This window comes from Dermacentor silvarum, chromosome 10 (genome assembly GCF_013339745.2).
Source record: "Dermacentor silvarum isolate Dsil-2018 chromosome 10, BIME_Dsil_1.4, whole genome shotgun sequence".
Taxonomy (NCBI): Eukaryota; Metazoa; Arthropoda; class Arachnida; order Ixodida; family Ixodidae; genus Dermacentor; species Dermacentor silvarum.
In genome coordinates this window covers 130,650,226-130,672,522 of record NC_051163.1, presented here as the reverse complement: position 1 = coordinate 130,672,522, position 22,297 = coordinate 130,650,226, and the positions used below count along the sequence as shown (strand labels likewise).

General features: G+C 47.2%; 1 protein-coding gene across 1 annotated transcript in view; it reads left to right on the top strand.

Annotated features, from left to right (window-relative positions):
• Positions 1 to 22,297, top strand: part of LOC119431857 (ATP-binding cassette sub-family C member 2-like) — a 1,116,245-nt gene that overhangs the window by 1,024,986 nt on the left and 68,962 nt on the right. Inside the window, exons 21-22 of the mRNA XM_049657182.1 lie at positions 10,208 to 10,555; positions 20,924 to 21,025. Coding sequence (XP_049513139.1) covers positions 10,208 to 10,555; positions 20,924 to 21,025 — 450 coding nt within the window. The remainder of the gene's footprint in view (positions 1 to 10,207; positions 10,556 to 20,923; positions 21,026 to 22,297) is intronic.

Genomic DNA, 22,297 nt, shown 5'->3' with positions numbered 1-22,297 from the left:
CTCTTTGCGCTATCTTCGCTATCGCCGTCTTTCATCCACGCTCCGCCTTCGCTTTTTCATCCTTTGCTGTGTTCTTCGCTCGGTTACGAGGGACGCCGAGTGGCGACGCCGACGCTCGCTGCAGGAACGCGCGACAAAGAGCTGCGCTCTAAAGTACAGGTAATAATCGGAGAGCGCCCGGCTACGCCAGTACGCATCCGCAGCGCCAGCAAACGAATGGAAATGCCGCTAGTCTAGCCGGAGTGTAGCAGACGACATACGCGAGTCCCCCGTATGACGTCACCGGAGCGCTGTTTGCAGCGCCGCCATCGGACACGCACGAGGCTATTAGGAGCCAGCGAGCACGCACATAGGCGACAAACTCTGTGACCTTGGACCGCCTCGCATTTGACCCTGGCTCCAACTAGGTAAAGAAGTGCTTCGCATTCAGAAAAGTAAACACGCACACGCATGTAACAACACGGGTGTGTCAAAGTTGTTCAACTTGGTCTCTCGACCGAAGGAAGTACGCCTTCGCGGCATTTTAAATCTTTTTTTTAATCTGTCTTTGAAATAATCTTCAACTGTTTCTTTAATCTTTCTAATCTATTGTAGGTCTCTTTGTAGACTTTTTTCTTTATTTCTCTGTCTCTCTTCCTACCTCTGCGTGTGTCCTTCCCCTTTCATCTTCTGTCTCCCCTTACCAATTACACAGTACAGGGTAACAAACTGGATATTTGCCTTCCGGTTAACCTCCACGCATTTCGCATCTCAATAATTTATTTCTCTCTCTCTCTCTCTCTCTCTACAAAAAAATATTTAAGGCAATATACAAAGTATCTGACCGTTTGCTAGCCTGTTTTCGTCACACGATATATTCTATTTGCTTACATGGACAAATCTTTCCCATGTACTGTGCGCCTTACCCAGACCAAAAGGAAAGGAAGAGCTGTATTCCTTGCTTCTGAGACGTATGCCGAACTGACTAACATGCAGGGGCCAAGCGGAGTCCTTCGTGACGTGTGGTACTCGGAAGCAATGAAATTATTCACGCTTCATCAATTGATGCAAACCAGCCACCGACAATACAGGCGTGCCAGTGAAGAAAACAGCGCCAAAGAATCTGTTGCATTCTCAGCACTAGCAGCAGAGCCGTATGGGGTAAAAAATAAAAGAGGTCTTAACGTCGGTAATGCGCGAAGAACGAACGCGCGTTTTTTCGTTTCTTTTTTTTTTCATTTCTTGCCTCGTCCGGTAAATTGTTAATTTCAGGCTCTACGAGGCTTAGGAGAAGTTTCGTTGTAAGCAGGCAAGAGTAGCCTTGCTAACGATCTCGTGTGGCCAGACCAGCGGATATTCATGTGAATTCCTCTCTTCGCAGTGGCCAGCCGCCTGGCGGGGAACGTGCTGCTCTCCTTTGCCATGAATCGATTGTCCAGGTTGCTCCACCACGAAATGCTCGAGCGAGTGCTCTTCAGCCCGGTGTCGTTCTTCGACGCGACACCCCGAGGCAGGATCTTGAATCGATTCACCGCCGATCTCAGCGGAGTGGACAACCGCATGGCCACACTGAGCCGCCAGTTGGTTCAGAACAGCTTGGTGGCCCTCTCGCGGATGGCGGTCATCGGCACAGAGAGCATTGCTGTTATCGTGGTCGGGTTGGTGGTGCTCATCGTGTTTACCGTCGGCACAGTAAGCCAAGAAGCTTCTCGCAACGAATTTTAGTTATTTATTTATTTATTTATTTATTTATTTATTTATTTATTTATTTATTTATTTATTTATTTACTATAGCGCACCATAGAAAATTACAGGAGGGTGCACAACAGACGACGGCACTTAACTAAACAAACATAGTTAAATAGGCGCGTGTAAGGGCGGGACATAGAAAGAATGCATGGAGGCCAATCGCTGAACTTCAATTGAGCTTTACTGCGGAAAAAAGTCAGAGCCCTTCCACCCTGTGAGGAGGGAAGTTCGCGCTCTGCTGAGATTTCCTATGTTGGGGATTAGCAATATTGGGGATTTGCTATGCTGAATTCGGCTACAAAATGGTAAACCCACCCTTTCGCTACGTACTCGGGAAAGAGGCTTCGGTGCCAGCTCCAATTAGGTATATTTTAACGCTTCGACGATGGCTATACAATGCCCGGTTCTGAAAGAACTGGCTCGGCGTCCACAGGCGACGGCGTTCCTAGCGCGTTCCTCACTCTTTTTGTACCCACGTTCTCATACAAGAATCCTTCACAAAAGCTACATGCAAGCCACGCTAACGCGAACTCCTGGCACACCCCACTCCTCCGTTGGCCTTTTTTCGTAGACAGGCGGGAGCCCGGAGGTATCTACTAGCAAATGGAGTGTTGCAGCCCGGAGTGAGCCAGCGGCACAGGCGGCCGAGGCTGGCAAGGTTGCGCGCATGCGCTGCAGTCGGAGAGCGGGCACACACACTCACAGTCATGCGTGGCAGCCGCTTATCTCTCTCCCGCCATCGGGCCGCCGCGCTACGCCCTCCTCTCCTTCCTTCCATTTACTAGCGGCCCTGTCAACAGACGCACACGGCGCAGCCGGAGGGCCGAGGGAAAGAGCGCGCGTCAGCAGCCGAGCCTAATAGCCTCCCAACAGGACTCAACTCTAGTCGGGCGCAGCTTCCAGCAGGCTTGCCGCGCTAGCCTCGCAGCCGGGCCCAACTCTACTCAGGGGGGAACGCGGCATAAGAGAAGGTCGACTGGCCCAAGAGAAGAAAGATACCGGGGGCTCAGGCGGCAGGGAGGGAGAAGGCGCCATGCGCTCAAAAAGACGATGACGCTCGAGCCAATGTTGACAATGATAGCTTTTTTCTACACGCGGACACGATCCTCGGGGACTGAGCGCTTAAGTGCTTCGCTGTAAAAATACATAGGCGGGAGTTGCTGCGCGGAAACATTGAAAAAAAAAAAGAGCCACGGCCCACATTACCAGCGTGATCACAACAGAAGATCATCCATGTCATATGTCACTACGGAGTAGCCTCATCTGCGCAAGATTAAAGACACATTTGTAAAACACGTTATGAGAACATTTTACGCTCTTCATGCGCGCGTACTTCGGCGCTTTTTGTGCAAGTATGCCTCTTGTTTTTTTCACAAATTAAGTGACGCAGTGCTAATTCTTGAGGGAGCATCGACCGTGGCGGGGGGTCATTAGGCTGACCATTGTAAAAGGTTCCCGCGCACTGACACTTAAGTACTTGGAAGTTTTGAAAGCTCGGGAAGAGAGAGAGAGAGAATTGTTTGAAGCAGTATGCATAAAAAAAGGAAGGACATGGTTGGCACAAAACCGTGGCAATGCTGGCACAAGATCAAGCAAGTGTTGTCCCTTGCTTTTTTTTTTTTTTTTTTTTTTTTTTTTTACAGTGAAGCTCTTAACATCACTACGGCACACTCAAAAGCGTTATATGCCAGTATTTACGTTTTGCTGAAAAAAAACACATAACTCACAAAGTTTATATATTGAGAAGATACGGAGAGGAATAGCGGCAATGTACAGGCAGTGTTGGAAGTTTGTGTGCCAATTGGGGGTTAAATGAAAAATTTTAGACCTTCGACTTGGGCTCGTTTAGAGGCGTTAACGGAAATGCCCCAAAAGATTATCCGCTTGCTTGAGAGGACTAAAAACAGCAGAGGCCTCATATTTTTTTTAGAAAAAAGGGGCCAATGGGTGACAGGTACCCAAAGTTTGAAGTCAGTAGGGTAATTATATGTTATGATTATAATTACTCAGTGCTCGCCTTCACCCAAAATTGATGCGTTGTCAACGGCATGTAGTTGCTTTTACCCGGTCTCCTCGGTCAACTAAGGGAGGCACGGTGCCTCCCATAGTTGTAGGAAGCAGGTTGTAAGCGACGATCGATAAATGTTCAATGCGAGTAGGTGGTATGTGTAGATTGCTTATAGCTTTTCTACAAATGTACGCATTCAAGCGTTCAAGATTTGCACGCTTCCATTATCCACTATGTTTTCCGGAATTACGGCAAGAGATACCAACTTCAATTTCAGTGCACACGGAAGAGGGGGTTGGGGAGGGGGGGGATGTCAAGCATACTGTGTTGCGAATATGTTATGCTCTTAAAGCGGTGCAAATATTTATTGAACTGTCGTTGTTCTGGTTTTTCCACGAGTGCTCAGCAGGAACCTGTACCTCGATGAACTATGCAAGCCACCTCGCTTATATTGGAAAAAACTAAGGGGAAGATGCTGGGTGATATGAGCGCAAAATTCAAATTGTGGGGTGAATTATCACCTTTCAAATAAATTATTGACGCAACTATTCCGGAGCTTTATGAATGTGTTTTACGAGCACCGCAAAATTTGGCCAGCTGCCATAGCCCAACTACACTGGCCAGCAAGGCCAAGTTCAGCGAAATTGGGGAAACACTATTGCAAATTTATCACAGATCGCTTTCAAGGTACGCACGCCCACACCGCGCACGCAGCAACCGCCGGTAGTGGTAGGCTAAGTCCCAGTTTGACCTTGGCTGAGCTTGAAGGTGTTTTGTGAGTTTCTACCTTGAGTAGTAGAGTCTAAAAGACACGCGCGGTTACATTTGGTAGCAAAGATAGGATAGTAGTGACGAAAGAAGCTGACAAGGTTGAGTTACGAATAGTACAAACGTTTTCACAGAGAACACTTCTACCGTTATCAACAGCTAGCTGAATTTATTTTCCCATGTCACCATTCACGACATGCCAAAATTAGCCGTGGTCACCAACAATGACGCCAGCGTTATATTGTAGAACGTGCGCTTGGCAGTAGAACAAGCACTTGTGAATCATGATAAGCAGCCCCTCTTGCTGGGTTATCAGAAAGCCTTCATGAGAATCAGGATCCACTTGTAGCCACTGAGGTGATTGCTGGTTACATGTGCTAGCAAAATTGTTAGGATGATTAGACGCGGTAAAACTGGTCGCTTCGATTTCACAGGTTTTGTCAGTGATAAGGCAGTGATAAGGCAGCCAGGCAGTGCCTGACACCGGCAAGAAAAAATATATATATATCGCCGAGAGCTAGTGCATGGGGCTATACTAGTTCAGGTGCAACCAAACTAGGAAGGCCCACTAAGCTTCATCAAAGTCACTCCCTCACCAGAACAGGAATTGACCTCCCTGGTGCAGTATTCGGCCACTACCTCCCTCATGACTCCGACAATTAACCCATGGCCCTCAGTTCCCAGTGGCTGCGGAGCACCTGACCAAGGCGGCGGTCAGACCTGCTACGCGGCAGAAGGTGCTAAGAATCTCTGGGTCAAGACAGGCTGCCAATGGAAACTGAACCTGGCAACGTTCAACACGCGCACCCTCTCGAGTGAGGCTAGCTTAGCAGGACTATTTGAAGAATTATCAGGCATTTCCTGGGATATTATCGGCCTTAGTGAGGTTAGAAGAACTGGTGAGGCTTACACAGTGCTGACTAACGGCCACGTCTTCTGCTACAAAGGTCTTCCAGATAAGAAAGAATCCGGGGTAGGATTTCTAGTGCATAACAACATAGCGGGCAACATTGATGAATTCTACAGCATTAATGAGAGAGTAGCAGTCGTCGTAATAAAGCTGAATAGGAGGTACAAAATGAAGGTAGTACAAGCCTATGCCCCAACCTCTAGTCACGGTGATGAAGAAATAGAAGTTTTATGAAGATGTTGAACTAGCAATGAGAAAGGTGCAAACTCAGTATACTTTAGTCATTGGCGAGTTCAACGCAAAAGTGGGGAAAACGCAGGTTGGTGAGCAAGCACTTGGCAACTACGGCATCGATTCTAGGAATCCAAGAGGAGAGATGTTAGTAGAATTCGCGGAAAGGAATAGGCTCTGAATAATGAATACCTTCTTCAGGAAGCGCAGCAACAGGAAGTGGACCTGGAAAAGTGCTAATGGAGAAACAAGGAATGAAATATATTTCATACTCTCTGCCGATCCAAGCATAGTGCAGGATGTAGAAGTGTTAGGCAAGGTAAAGTGCAGTGGCCATAGGTTAATGAGGTCTAGGATTTCTCTCAATTTGAAGAGAGAGAGTGAAATTAGTCAAGAGGAAGCAGGCCAACCTAGAGGCAGTAAGGGTAAAAGCAGACCAATTCAGGCTAGTGTTTGCAAACAAATGTGCAGCTTTAGAAAACGAATATAAAGACAACATAGAGGTAATGAATGAAACCGTAACTAGGTTGATCTCAGAAGCAGCAATTGAAGTGGGAGGTAGGGCACCAAGGCAACCAGTAGGTAAGCTCTCCCAAGAAACAAAGGACCTAATAAAGAAACGACAGAAGGTGAAAATGTCCAACTCAAGAGATCAGATAGAATTCGCTGAACTGTCAAAACTAATCAACAAGAAAAAAGTAAGGGATATTCGAAATTATAACGTGGGAAAGATTGAGGAAGCCGTAAAATATGGACGCAGCATTAAATCAGTAAGAAGAAAGCTTGGCATAGGACAAGGCAAGATGTATGCACTGAAAGATAAGCATGGTAATATCATCAGCAATTTCGATTACATAGCAAAAGCAGCAGAAGAATTCTATACTGACCTGTACAGTGCCCAAAACAGCCAAGCTACTTTCATTCAAAATAGTGATGAACCGGATACAGAGACTCCTTCTATAACTAGCGCGGAAGTTAGAAGGGCCTTGATAGACATGGCCAGGGGAAAAGCTGCTGGAGAAGATGGAATAACAGTAGATTTAATCAAAGATGGAGGAGATATCATGCTTCAAAAGCTTGCGGCCCTTTATACGCAATGCCTCACAACTTTATGTGTACCAGAGAGCTGGAAGAACGCCAACATTATACTAATCCATAGGAAGGGAGACGTTAAAGAACTGAAGAATTATAGACCCATTAGCTTGCTTTCAGTATTGTATAAAATATTCACCAAGATAATGTCCAATAGAATCAGGGCAACACTTGACTTCAGCCAACCAAGAGAACAGGCTGGCTTCAGGAAGGGATATTCTACGATGGATCATATCCATGTCATAAATCAGGTAATCGAGAAATCTGCGGAGTACAATCAACCTCTCTACATGGCTTTCATAGATTATGAAAATGCATTTGATTCAGTAGAAATACCAGCAGTCATACAGGCATTGAGTAATCAAGGAGTACAGGAGGCATACGTGAATATCTTAGCAAACATCTACAAGGATTCCACAGCTACCTTGGTTCTCCACAAGAAAAGTAGAAAGATACCTATCAAGAAAGTGGTCAGGCAAGGAGACACAATCTCTCCAATGCTATTCACTGCATGCTTAAAAGAAGTATTGAAGCTCTTAGGCTGGGAAGGCTTAGGAGTGAGGATCAACGGCGAATATCTCAGCAACCTTCGGTTTGCAGATGACATTGTCCTATTCAGCAACAATGGAGACGAATTACAACAAATGATTGAGGACCTTAATCGAGAAAGTGTAAGAATTGGGTTGAAGATGAATATGCAGAAGACAAAGATAGTGTTCAATAGCCTGACAAGGGAACAAGAATTCAGGATCTCCAGTCAGCCTCTAGAGTCTGTAAAGGAGTACGTTTATCTAGGTCAATTACTCACAGGGGACCCTGATCACGAGAAAGAAATTTACAGAAGAATAAAATTGGGTTGAAGTGCATACGGCAGGCATTACCAAATCCTGACTGGGAGCTTACCACTGCCGTTGAAAAGAAAAGTGTACAATCATTGCATTCTACCGGTGATAACATATGGGGCAGAAACTTGGAGGTTAACAAAGAAGCTCGAGAACAAGTTAAGAACCGCACAAAGAGCGATGGAACGAAAAATCTTAGGACTAACGTTAAGAGACAGGAAGAGAGCGGTGTGGATCAGAGAACAAACGGGGATAGCCGATATTCTAGTTGACATTAAGCGGAAGAAATGAAGCTGGGCAGGCCATGTAATGCGTAGGATGGATAACCGGTGGACCATTAGGGTTACAGAATGGATACCAAGAGAAGGGAAGCGCAGTCGAGGTCGGCAGAAAACCAGATGGGATGATGAAGTTAGGAAATTTGCAGGCGCAAGTTGGAATACGCTAGCGCAAGACAGGGGTAATTGGAGATCGCAGGGAGAGGCCTTCGTCCTGCAGTGTACATAAAATATAGGATGATGATGATGCTGATGATGGCAGTACATGTATGTTTACCAGTTTGTTGTAGCGTAAGGAAACAGGATGACCGCTAGCTTTACAAAATTCCTGCAACATTTGGCGAATTGCACCCGTGGGTTTACAGGAGTCTTCGGAAACTAATACATGCGTCCCTCAAAGTGTTGTTCTTCGCGAAAGAATAGCTTCTTGTAGTTTACACGAAGCGAATAATATAATTATCGGTCGGAACTTGTTCGGGAGAGCACAACCGATGCGCACGAGCTTGCTCAGCGGGTTGTAAAGGGTAACACTTGTGAAGCAATTCCCGTATGTTGGTTTCACTGCTGGCCCAGGCTTTCGAAGCGCTATCATCGATTCCGTGAAATATGAGGTCATCCCTCCGAGAGTGGTCCTCACTATCACTGAACTGTGCTGAAGCACAGAGCTTTCGCCTCGGACCGCCTTAGGCACAAGATCGCGAAGTGCTGACTCTTCATGTTTTTCTTCGACAGTGTTAACTCTTACGTCAATGATTGAGGTCGGAGCACTGAATCGACACGGACAAGAAAAACGGCAGGAAAGACGCTATCAACTGACTTAATTTCAACAGGACGTGATACTTACATCGACAAAATAAATACAAAATATAAATCATCTATATAATGAAAACAGAAATATGTTAATTCTGACGGGCTCATCTAACTTCACAAGGAAGGAGTTTGTTTTGGGTAGTGCCTCGCCCCTGGTTTGAAAGATGTGTTTCTCGGCCACCATGATAGACCTTTCAAAGAAAAAATGGCGGCATTAATGGTTTAAATTTTTTCAGATATGATCAGTTCGAGAAGAGGGCATGCGGTAACCCATGTCACTGTCGAGAACAGATACAGCGACGAAACTTCGCACACGTTATATCAGAACAATAGCGCAAGACAAGACCAGGACAAGGAAGAGGACGAGCGTCCATCCGGTTTCCTTCCTTGTCTTGCACTACCGTGAATGAATGATACTGAATGAATCATTATCATCAAGCCCGGGTATTAGTTCCATTGTCTGAAACTTAGCACGCTCGCCCCTGATTGTTACATTGCCGAAGTGGAACACGTGCTTAAGGCGTATTTCATATTACCTTTTCTACCCTAGAACATTGATTTAATTAACGTTGTGCTAAAACTCAGCCAGATGGAAACACAGTTCACATCAATTCGACGTATGGCTACTACTTGCAATAGTTGATATATATAGCGGGACTGGACTTTTCCGTGACACTGAAAGCGGCTCAGGCAAGTGAGCAGCATATATCCAAACTGGCCTGGTACAAAACCGTCACTGTAAACTTTTTGGAAAAAATCCCATCTATGCATCTATGTTCTCTTGATTTGCCACATGACGCGCCGTGGTTGCTTAGTGGCTTTGGCATGGCGCTGGTGAGCACGAGGTTCCGGGATCAAATCCCGGCTGCGGTGGCCGCATTTCAATGGGGGCGAAATGCAGAAGCACCCAGGTGATCCAAGTTAATCCGTGGTCCCCCACTACGGCGTGCTTCATAACCATATTTCGGTTTGGCCGCGTGAAACCCCGAAATTTAATTGAAGTTTGGTTTGCCATATATCGCTGTTTTTTGTAGAATGGGGCTGCTACCGGGCTTTTTAGATATCAGTGTGCTGCGCAGAAGTGCAGAAGACTTGCTAGCACTGTTGGTCGATGTCTTGACACCGGTAAATCTGCCCACAAGGAAGATCACAATAAAGGAAACAGGAGTAGAGAGAGAAGAAAACGATAGCGGCTCATTGATAGCATCATACAGTTTCAGACTTTAAGCGTGATTTGCCACTGTATAATTAATGTGCGGGTTTTGTTGGGCTCTATATTTTATATCATACTGCACTGGTACAGGTTCAAGTAGAAGACGAGAACGTGTTATCAAATGGGAGCACATACAATATAAACGGTAGAATAACACTAAAAGCTTGAACACATGTTATACACTCCTAAAAAAGTCTAAAAGCACTGTAATATACCAACAAATAATGCAGTTTTAACACTTTACAATCCACACACCCACTTGGTGTTACAAGCGCGGCTCATTTAGTGGCAAGCATTTGTTAGATGAAAAATGGACTCTATCCACAGGCGCTGCTGACTCGTGCGGTGAACGCGACACGTTTCATCCGAAGCGCTCACTTCTCGCGCCTGCTTCAGCACGTGACGGAGACCGTGGACTCGCTGACCATCGTGCGAGTGTTCGGCATGACGGAGCGTTTCTACGAGCGCTTCTGCCGCCTAGCGGACCAGAACCTCCGTGTCTCCCTCGCCTCGGTCACTTGCAGCAGACTGACTCGGACGTTCGCCATGGCCTGCAGTCAGACCATGGTTCTGGCCACGCTTGTCTTCACCGTAGCCATAGGCGGAGGCGGCAACGAGTACGAAGACACGCAGCGATCAAGCAGCATCGGGCTTGCACTGAACTCTTCGTTGGCAGTGAGTACGAGGCCGAAAGCTTGATTAAACGTGGCGCATATCCAACACGCATGTTGGAATCTATGTGAAGTGGTGCTTTGGAGAAGGAAACAATTACCTGCTGTAAAATTAACGGGGATATGTCCAATTTTGCTTGACTTCATTCTATTCAGCATGTCATCTCATTAAAATTTTTGTTTATCCTTAACAAAAATCACAACTTTAATAATCTCTTGCGATTTCTGCGTTTATGGCCTACGCCGTTCACAAGCTATGCCGAAATGCAAATGCGAAATGCCAGCGCCAGATCTAGCAGATTCACAGCGAGATGTCTACAAACTCTACACTGCGATGTCACTCGCAAGGTGCCGAACCGAATCGGAATAGCACCGTTATTCTCAGCCGAATCAGAACTCAACCAAACCGGTATTTTTTCGCCATTTTGGAACCGAACTCACACCGGAACATTTTGAAAGAACCGGTTCGAACCGTTCCAGCCATTGGTTTAGCTCGGGGTCATTGTTGAAGTTCTATGACCGTGCATGCCGTTGCGTAGACAGCAGACAATGCCTCTTGTATCAATTCGACGCAGCGCATGGGGTGTTGCCTCGGCAACGTGCACATGGCTCACTGTAGTGATCTCATTGGTCCACTCAACTGCACGCATTGTCGAGTCAATTGTACACTGTGGTTGGCGCGCACTATGTACACAGAGTCGCCGACGCTGCGTCGTCGTATCAGTACAGCAGCATCTGCTGGGTTCGGGAACGCACCGTTCGCGCTCTCCTATGTGCGCATTGCAGTTCGTACTTTGTAACTACAATCACTGATGTTCATTCTGCAGCGTCATTGTGGCTTCGTGGAAATTGTCCACGGGAAGCGCGAACGGCGGCCACTAAAATATTTGTGGGAAACGAACGCACATGTAGGGAATCTATGCGAGGCGAAGCTTTTTTTTTTTTTTTTTTTGAAGCTGGTAATCAAGTGATCTACAGCTAAATGCGATGCGTACAATTGTGTTTATTTAGCCTATTGTTATGCTGCGCGGCGGGGCCGAAGAAGAGGAGATTGAATAACTGCGCACAGAGAAGAAAATGCCTACCGCCTAGGCTCAACATCTACGCGTACATCTAAAAGGCCTGCCTGTCTGCGATCTCGTCTCAAGGACCTCAAGACCCGCGAGCAGCTAGCGGAATCCATAACAGACGCATGCAAGATGACAGTGAGTGCCCAAGGCAAGTCATCTGCTGTATCCCTCAGCGAGAACCACACACCTTTTCCTATATAAAGTTGAATAAAATGTCAGCGACTCGCTGCACCGTACATCGGTAAGCGGTCACAACGGTTAGAACTCAACGGTGCAATTTGCCAACGTAGTTATTTTTCTCACCGGAACCTCACTTCTCTGGTTCGACAATAACGAGAGCACGAACACAACGTGGGAAAGGCTCGCGGAGGAAATCAAGAGCTGCTTCGGGGACCCACCTTGAAAAACAAGGAAGGCTGAGCATACACTTTCGCCAGGAGCACTGTTCCCCGCGGAAGTATGCACAACCTACCTTGAAGTACGGCTTGTTCAGGTCTCTTGATGTCCGCACAGCATACCTCTCGTTGACGGCAGCCAAGGACCTCTCAAAAAGCTTAAGCTCATCGTCTGACTTCAGGTTGCCATGGGAGTTGCCGTCTTCATGATGATGTAACCCTTGGAGGTACTTTTCTATCACTTTCTGTCGGTCAGGAGGCTCGCTCATCTTTGCATTCCGCGCTTTTACAAGCGAAACAAAGCAACGCACGCCGCGAATATGATACGCGCGCCAACTTCTCGCTCGCGTGGGATGAGCTGATCCGAACTGAGGCGCCGCATACCGACCGCGCCTCCAAACAGAGGAAAAAGAGAAAATGGTGATACGGTCATCGAGGCGAGGCCCCGCCCCTGCACGAATTTGTTGTGAAAACAGTCGCACCCTTTCCTGGTGATAGCGTCTGCATCGACACTGCGGAATCCCGTCATCCTTCGTGTACCTTCGAACGCCCACAAGCCACACCACACCAGTTGTCGACGAAGCTAATGTGTCCGATACCTCTTTCCAGGGGTAGAGTAAGAATTATATATTGCGAAGTCTAGGTATACTATTTGCTGAAAATTATTATCATATATTAACCATTGAGGCTGTCTGACAATGCGCACAGACCTTCTTGAAGCTTGATTTGATGCGCAAGCTTGCGATGATTGCGCAGGCACACTTGAAGTTCCAGAATCAGGGACTTCGGGCTGCTCTTGACGCTGTTTTGTGGAGGCCCTCTGGGTTGCATCAGTACGGCCACTACCAGCAGTACCATCAGTACCAGCGGTCTTGGGATGCAGTTGGCACTTTGAGCTCGTCACTTGACTCAGGTCTCGTTCGTGTGATGTAGGTGACAGCGGTTGCATCTTAAAACGGGATTATGCCCCATTTGTACGTTGTACATCCTCGGGTACACTATGTTAGACCTTTCCTTTAAGAGGTCATATCTTGCCGCGTACTCTTCCTACAGCGCCTTGTGCCAAATGAGCTAGTACTCGTCCTTTCCTTTGCTGTCGGAGCTTTTTCACTTCCGTTGCCGGGACATCGGCAAAGTCTGGAACGTTGCTTCTAAGACGCCTGCCTTGCAGAAGCTCTCCTGGTGACTGTCCTTCTTCTTAAGGTGCTGAGCGTTAGGCTAAGAGACCTAGCCCGAAGTCTTCTCTGGAGTCCGCACATATTCTCATTTGGCGTTGAACTATTTTCACACCTTTCTATGCCAGACCGTTATATTTCGGGTAGGCTGGACTTGATGTGACGTTTGCGAAGTCGTACTTCATTACAAATGATGAAAACTTGCAACAGGAGAACTGCGGCCCACTGTCTGCGCAAACATCAGCTGAAGTGCCGTAGCGGGAGAAAATTGAGCTGAAAGCTGGAATGGGGTCCTCGCTGACATGTTACGCAGTTGCTCGACTTCGTGGAAATTTGAAAGGACATCAAAAGCAACTATAGACGATTGTCCCCCTAATTAATTGGTAACCAGCCCGATACCATGGCAACGTTGAGCAGCACGCATAAGAAGCGGCTCCTCTGGTTGCCTGAGGCATATCTGCTGCATGTGGGGAAGCTCCCAATGAGCGTGGCGATGTCGCCGTTAAGCCCTGGCTAGAAAACAAGACTTACGCTTCTGTCTTAGCATCTTCACAAGCGTGAATTTTTGCGAGCATTTCCCGGCGAATGTTCCTTGGTACGACGATTTTGGCACCCTCCAGCAAGACCCCATTCACCTCTGTCAGTTCTGAGGCAAAGGGTGTCATTTCACCTTCAAAGTTACTCCCTCCTGCCAAGCTGGTGATGGCTGCTTTCAAATAGTCGAGAGCAGATTTCTCGGCTAGTTTCTGAGGCGTTGCTTCCGGGACCACGGAGCCACTAGCCGAACTTCGTGAGTATCGACGTCCTCCGTTGCCCCAGCGTTGTCGTCGTCTGTGCCATGGTACGACCGTGACATGTCTGCTCGGACATGCTTCTTCTCAGGAATGAACTGCATGTAATAATCGTATTTCATGAGACTTAGGACAAACATTTGTAAGCAAGGTGGCATGTAAACAAAATGACTCGTCATCCCGGTCCTGCGAAAGTGGATGTCCGGCGAAGCTTTTGAAAACCACCGCTACAGCTGCTGAGGGGGGTATGCAATGCTATATCACTTTAGAGTAATGGTATTCAAGGTAATATTGAGAGCATGCCGCTGCTGGTCGTATTGCCTTTTCTTTTCCCCTTTGCCACTCCTCGTATTCATGCTGCTCGTCGGGAGTCCTAACTACGCGTTGTCTAACCATGGCGGCGCTGCAACAACAATGAAATCAGTTGCTAGGCTGGTTATTTTATATATAAAAGGCTATTGACGTCACTCCACACGTCGCAAGCTGCCGTCGCCGCATCAGCTTGCGACGGCAGCTTGCGAGAAACGTATGTGGAGAGCGCTACGTGCTTCGCATTGTTACCAGGAGCGCCTTATCTGGTTGGGATGCTTGTTTTGTGCTTGGTGTTTATCGAATAAATTTGTACCTACCCACCTACTTACCTATCGAAACGAATGCTGTTCTGCATGTTGTATGGCTGATTCCAGAGAATTTATGCACTTTTCGCTTCGCTTTGCTGAGTACTTCACCTCCGCCATGGGTCGGCCCGGTATTGCACGACCTCCGGAATCGGCCCATATTTTTGCCCACGGACACGAAAAATGCCGACCAACTAGAGGCTAACAGCTTCGTAAATTTTTTGACGCTACTGAAAGGAGTGGCTTATGATCAGTTTCTACGACGAATTTTTACCTGTAAACAAACAGATGAAACTTTTCGCATCCGAAAGAACTGCTCAGCGCTTCTTTCTCAATTTGCGCATAACTGTGCTGGGCTTCCGTGAACACGCGCGACGCGTATTCAACTGGTCACCAACTCTTATCTGCGCACGCTTGCAAGAGCGCTGGGCCAACATCGTCTTTTCGAAGCGTCGCAGGTAATATTGATTTCTTTACTAGCATCGAAAATAGCTACCACTGGTGCAGTAGTCAGGACCTCAGTGACCCTCTTCCATTCCTTGGCGTGATTTTCGTGCCATTTGAAACTGGTTCGAAATTTGATTAGGTCTCACAAAAGCGCCGGGCACGTACTGGCCGAAGTAGTTGAGCACTCCAAGGATTCTCTGTACACCAGCTTTTGATTTCGGTGGGGGTCCATTTATCAAACTTTAGACAAGCTTTGGATTACGCGTTATGCCTTTGCGACTGATGACGTCACCCAAAAACTCAACTTCTGTTAACCCAAACTGGCACTTCTTACCATTGAACGTGAGGCCAGCTCCTTCGGCCGCCTTAAGGACTGCTTTCAGCCTATTGTCGTGCTGTTTATTGTGCCCATATGAGAATGTCGTCTATGTAAATATCCCGTCAACAACCTGACTGAGAGTCTTTGAAAGACTTCTGACGCCGAGGAGATACCATAGGGCAGCCGAAGCTAACAATATCTACCAAACGGAGTTGCAAAAGTGCGTATTTTTTAGGTTTTCTCGTTTAGCGGTACTTGGTGGAACCTTGAGTTCACATCTAATTTTCTAAAATAACTGACACCGGCGAGCTCTGATTCAATGTATTTGCATTTAGGAAGCTCCTAATGCTGCCTCTTAATGTGTTCATCAATGCGTGGCTCGGATCGATGCACACTGTGTGACCGCGATCTTTCTTATAGAGCAAAACCACAAGACTCATCCAGGCTGCTGGGGCGTTTTCCTTTTCGATTATTTTGGCACGCTCCATTCTTACAAGTTTGTCACGAAGGGCCTGCCGTAGGGCAACAGGCACCCTACCCGGACGAAGGCTACTACACTTGGCTGCAGCACCATGCTGTGAGGTTGCTTCAAACAGCGCAAACCTTTAAAGATGTGCTTGACATCGCATAGTACTTCATGCTCAGCGTATGCGTCAACAATGCCCACGGAGCGGCAAAGAAAGCCTAAAGCTTGGCTGGCATCTAGTCCCAGTAAACCGTGACCATGCTTGACAACGAAGAATTTCACGTCCTTGCATCCTTATTCGTATTTCGAAAGGTAATGCTCTGGGAAGTTGTTCCAAAGTTCTTGATGACGCTTCCGTTATAGGCATGTAGTACTGGATTCGTAGGTTTAAATTAATCGAGTGTTCCTATCCTCCGATAAACGACAAGGAGGTTCGCTTGCGAGCCGTTACCTACCTTGAGCAACACTTGGCGATTCGCCACTTGAAGGATGACTTTCCATTCCTTGCTTCTTCCGCTTTCTTTAGTTACGTCAAGAATTTCAAATCTGTCGGCATTTTGTTCGCTTACTCCGCCGATGTCGGCCCTTCTAAAATGTTTAGGACGGCACACTCCGAAGTGATGAAGCTTATGGAAGGAGGTGCACCTTTTCTCACAGGCATCTTTCATCCCCCATCTTTCATTCCCCCTCATTCCGCTCCCATGTGTAGGGTAGCAAACCGGTTGTGCTGAACTGGTTAACCTCCCTGCCTTTCCTTCTCACTCTTTCCTTCCTTCCTTCCTTCCTTCTCACAGGCAGAACTGTCTGTGCTGCATTTGCAGCACAGACAGTTCTGCATGTGCAGTGCTGCATGTGCAGCACTACAGGCAGAACTGTCTGTAGATTACATTTCTTGCATATTAATATGCTCTATACGCAGATGATATCACTATATGGACCAACACCGGCAGCATGGGACAGATGGAAGAAGCACTCCAACGGGCAGCGGATACTGTAGAGCGCATCGGCCTCGCTTGCGGACTTCGATCCCCCTCTACTAAATCAGAACTCCTGGTATTTAGGAAGCGTGACAACCAAATTCCGTTGAATATCCAACTCCATCAATCCCCGGTCAGGGAAGTGGACACTATCCGCGTCCTGGGAGCATACATTAATAATCAGGGCAACAACAACGCAGCAATTCAAAAGCTCCGCACTACCTGCACCAATATCTCCCGAATGATATCCAGAATTGCCAATCGACACCGTGGCATTAAAGAAGCGGACATACTGCGTCTCGTACAGGCCTTTGTGATCAGTCGTGTCACTTACAGCTTCCCGTACCTGTGTGTTCTCAAAAAGGACGAACTCAAACTGGACCGTCTACTCCGACTTACATATAGGAAAGCCCTCAATCTACCACCATGGGCCATGAATGACAGGCTCCTTGAAACGGGCATCTATAATACAGCGTCAGAGCTCTTCCAAGCTCAGTACATGAACAAAGTCATTCGGCTCGCACGCACCAAAGCAGGTCGCACTACGCTAGAAGTACTGGGCATCAATCCACCCACTCAGGTCGCCAGCAAGCGATCACTACCGCCAGAATGGCAGCAGGATATCATCACTCGCCCGTTGCCACGTAATATGCACCCCGTCCACCACGAAAACAGGAGAGCTGCCAGAGCCAAAGCCTACGACAAGTATTCGGATCACGCAGGTGCATTCTTTGTAGATGCCGCCGGACCCCTGCACAACCGCTCCACGGCAACCGTTGTACACAGGGGACAGGTGGTAGACTGCATCTCGGCCCCCGGAATGGACATCACAGCCACGGAAGAGGCTGGTATAGCCTTAGCCATGCGTAATCCAAGAGCCACCTTTGTCCTCACGGATTCCCAGGCGGCGTATCGCAATTTCGCAAGAGGTCAAGTCGGCCACCTCGCACACTCAATACTGCAACAGGCTGCGGCCAATCGTCAAGAGGGTCAGTGGAAACAGCTGTTGTGGGTACCAGGGCCCGCGGGAGTTCGAGGCAATGAGATTGCTCATGCCTCCGCCTGAGAACTTCAACACCGGGCTCCGCCGATTCCTCCACAGCACAACTTCTCGCTGACCAGGACGATCCTTAGCCCTTTCTTTCATATTCTGAGATCCTACAACACCTCCGGCTGAGTAGACGCACTTTACCCCCGCCTGATCCCAAATTAGATAAGGCAACGCAGGTAGCATGGAGACGCTTACAAACATTGTCATTTCCAAATCCTTATGTATTATCAAAGATAGATTCTATGACGTACAATCCGCAATGCAAATTCTGTCCCCAGACGGCCACGTTATACCACATGGTCTGGGCGTGCCACCAAAATCCACAAATATCGACCAACCATAATCCAATCCGACGATAGTCGAGTGGGAGGCGACCCTGTCCAGCTCGGACCCAGAACAGCAACAAGCCCTGGTCAACCGAGCCCGGACGGCGGCAAAAGCCAATGGTCTTCCGGACTAGGTGGTCTGACCACAAAACGGCTATTCATTTTCACTAATAAATGTTTTATTCTTTCTTGCATATAAATTCTCTTCTTTGACAACGGTGATCTCTTCCCTCATTCGGTGAGGCGCGCTTTGAAATGGCGTAGAATCTGTCATTAACTTCACACCAGACTTCATTCCATTGTGCTAAAGCTTCGGCAACTTTGAACATTTCTTCTGCTCTTTGCAGCGTCAGGCCCTTTTTCCGCAACATTTTTTTTTCACTTAGTTTTGGGTCGTTAGTGCCAGACACGATCTGATCTCGGACCATTGAGTAATTCGACTCACCGAAGTTGCACTGCGCTTGGGGTCGCGAAGGAATTTCTCAAACGGCTACGCTTCAGCTTGCTTCCTCAAACGAGATACACATCGCTCGTGAACTTCGTTTCCGACCTCGGAGCCCTAGGCATCGAACTTCTGCACCAATGGTCGCATAGTCGTCCTTGGTTTCTTCTGTGTCGAACCTGAAGGTGTTGAACTCATCCAGGGCATCGTCTCCAGCGACGCTCAGCAGAAGGGCTGCTTTTGCCGCCTCGGTCCTAGGTTGGCCTTTCGACGCAGTCGCCCGCAAAAAAATTACGACAGAACTCATGTCACGACGACTGTCGGTGGTAATGCGATTAGCGTTTCAACATTGTAGTGACACACCGTATTGGCGAAGTCACGTTTATTTAACATATGCAGTGGTCATCCCGAGACTTCGGGTCCTCGGCTATATGCGACGTAATCCGGTATCGTCCTACTTCGTTGTGGCAATCGCCTGCCAAGGTAGCTCGTGAACCAGCACAGTGACGGCGATGGAATAACGAAGGAATGACGTTGATGAAAAGACTAGGCGGTATCATCGCGACAACATGACGACAGTGACATGGCGATTCCTAAACGATGACGAAGGCATATAAACGACGGTATGACAACGGATACTTGATAGTGACTGTCCGACGACGACGATTGTCTGACAAAGGCGGCACGATAGAATGACGACTGAATCAGTACCACGACTGAATGACGACAGCGTAATTAAGGTAGAAAGGCGAAGAAGGAAAGACGTCGATGGAACAACGAGCGCAGTATGACGACGGCAGCATGAGGACAATGAGATGGCTTTACTGAAGAGATGACGATGGTAAAACAATGGCGTGAAGATTACTACATGACGACAATTAATAGTAGAACGCGACCGTGTGACGATGCTGTGACAATGACGGTGTGAGTCGGATGCCAAATTTGAAAGGACGACGATGGAAAGACCGCGACGGCATATAACGACGACGGCATGACAAGGAACGCGTGACGACGACTTTATGATGACGATGGCATGACAGCGTTATGATGACGAGTGTATGACAACAATGGCATAATGACGGCTCTATCACGAAGCCTGTATAACGAGGATGAGTGACGACCACGACACGAGGAAACTCGGATGGACGGACGTCCGTTCTCTGACGCCGACCCAGTGGCCCGAGTTGCCTATAGCAGATTGGACTACTAGGTATGTGCTCGTGGTCGTGATGCCAGACGGATACGGATGGTCGTGAGACGGATGGATGGACGGACGGACGGCTGAAGTTGGCAAAGAATGCTAATCGCAGTAAAACAACTGAAACTTTTGCTCAAAGCATTTCCAGTTACCCGTGGAGTGCGAGGGCTCCGGTTAGGCCCATATTCGTTGTCAGCCACGACTATGCTTCGGCCGATATGGTCCGACTTCTGACACCAGTATCGAACTACGAAAGGAGCGAGACGACAGCCGGATGGTTGACATTAAGCGGAAGAAATGGAGCTGGGCAGGCCATGTAATGCGCACGATCGAGTGTAACGCCTGTATGTTAAGCGAAGTAGTTATGATGGAAAATGTGCACAACTGGGTCATGTACTTGGAGATAGGGGCCAAGCAAAATCATCATTCTTCACAAGTATCAATGAGGTCTTCTGTAAATCGATTCCCACAGTGCGTGGAATCCGCAGACGTTTAACATTGTTGTTCAATTTAGCTTCTTGATAATAATAAAGTGTTATATTGCTACGGAACAGTTATTTCCGTAACCAAGAGCAAGCCTGTCATGATTGAAAGGACGAAGAGGACGATGTTTTTAACCTGATACAGGCTGTTTGTTCTGGACAGAGCTACATGCATATGCGCTTGTAAATATACCTTTGTACATATAGTCATTCCTGTGCATCTTTATACGTGCACAGTCCTATTACGACAATTCCTGTGCATATTTATAATGCATCATTCCTATTACGACAATTAGCAGCTTCCTGAAGACCCTGGCCCTTTGTACGTCCATGTGGAGCATGGGTTCCCTCATTGTCACTTGTGCATACTATATGCAGTTGCCGCTGCTCTGTGACTATTCATATAGGACGCTCGCAAACGTGCCCGAACTAGTTTGGAGCATTCACATGAGTGATATGGGCTGTAGGTTACAATTCTGTGACATGGAATTTTGTTGCACTGGATCAATACCACTGTATTTGTTTTCAATAAAATATGAGTTAATGAGCGAGTTTAATAAAGTATTCTTTCAAGATTTGGAGCACCCCATCCCTTATGCTCTCTTCTCCGTTATAGATCCCCATGACAATGGCAATGCTGTGCATCACCTTCCTAGGCATGACTCAAATTATGGTTTCCTTGGAACGGGACATCGAGTACACAGAGCTGCCAAAAGAGGTAATTGGATCAAATGTCATTTTTTTCTTTTTAGTCCTTTGTCACGCTCTTAGTCCTTTGTTACACGCTCTGATGAAAAGTAATAACATTTAATAAAAATCAATGAAACAAATGCATTCAAAACAAGAATTCTACAAAAAAAACATGCCTCAGGAACTCCTACCTGTACTCCTAATGTAGTTGAAGAAAGAACTGTAGTATTACTGATCGCTAATATGCCTCTCTTGCTTTTTCAGATATTCCAGTTCCACAGTTTATTTTTCACCATATTTTCATACTCGTATACTGTATTATTCAGCAAGTGAATTATTTACCGTGCAAATATTTAGCGCGACACTCATCCTTTACGGCAGTCGACTAATGAAACAGTTAAGAAGCCTTGTCTGATACTACAGATATTACTTGATGTGCAGCGTGTGAGGCATGAGAATTAAATTATGGTGTTTAGCGTCCTGAAGCTGCTCAGTTGGCTATGAGAAAAACTGAAAGCTAGGGCTGCTGTGTTTGTTTCTTTTTCATCACCCAATGTTTTCGTAACCTGCACCCAAATTTAAGTGCACGAGATGCTTTTCACTTCGCCCGCATCTAAGTACTTACAGGAATCAGTAATTTCTGAAGGGATAAAAAAAACAAGTTTGGTCATTATCACACGAGCTTATATAATCTAAAAAAATAATCTGCCATAAAGCATCTTTTCGGGATGGTTATCTACGGTAATGGGATTAGCATTCAAGTAGTGGTGCATAAATTTGTGGTTATGGGAAAATATTATTGGTAGAGATTTTAATGATTATTTTTGTGCTGTGGAATCATGAAGTGTAAGTTGTCTGTACCGGCACATATCCGGTGGCACATATCCAATGACCCAAGTTCCCAAATTACCCGTGTTGCCAAATTGCGTCACTGGGAAGAGAGGCTAAAGAGGACAGACCAGACCAGACCAGACCAGACCAGACCAGACCAGACCAGACCAGACCAGACAGACAGACAGACAGACAGACAGACAGACAGACAGACAGACAGACAGACAGACAGACAGACGGACGGACGGACGGACGGACGGACGGACGGACGGACGGACGGACGGACGGACGGACGGACGGACGGACGGACGGACGGACGCACAGACAGGACAGACGACAGACAGACAGACAGACAGACAGACAGACAGACAGACAGACCAGACAGACAGACAGACAGACAGACAGACAGACGACAGACGGATAGATAGATAGATAGATAGATAGATAGATAGATAGATAGATAGATAGA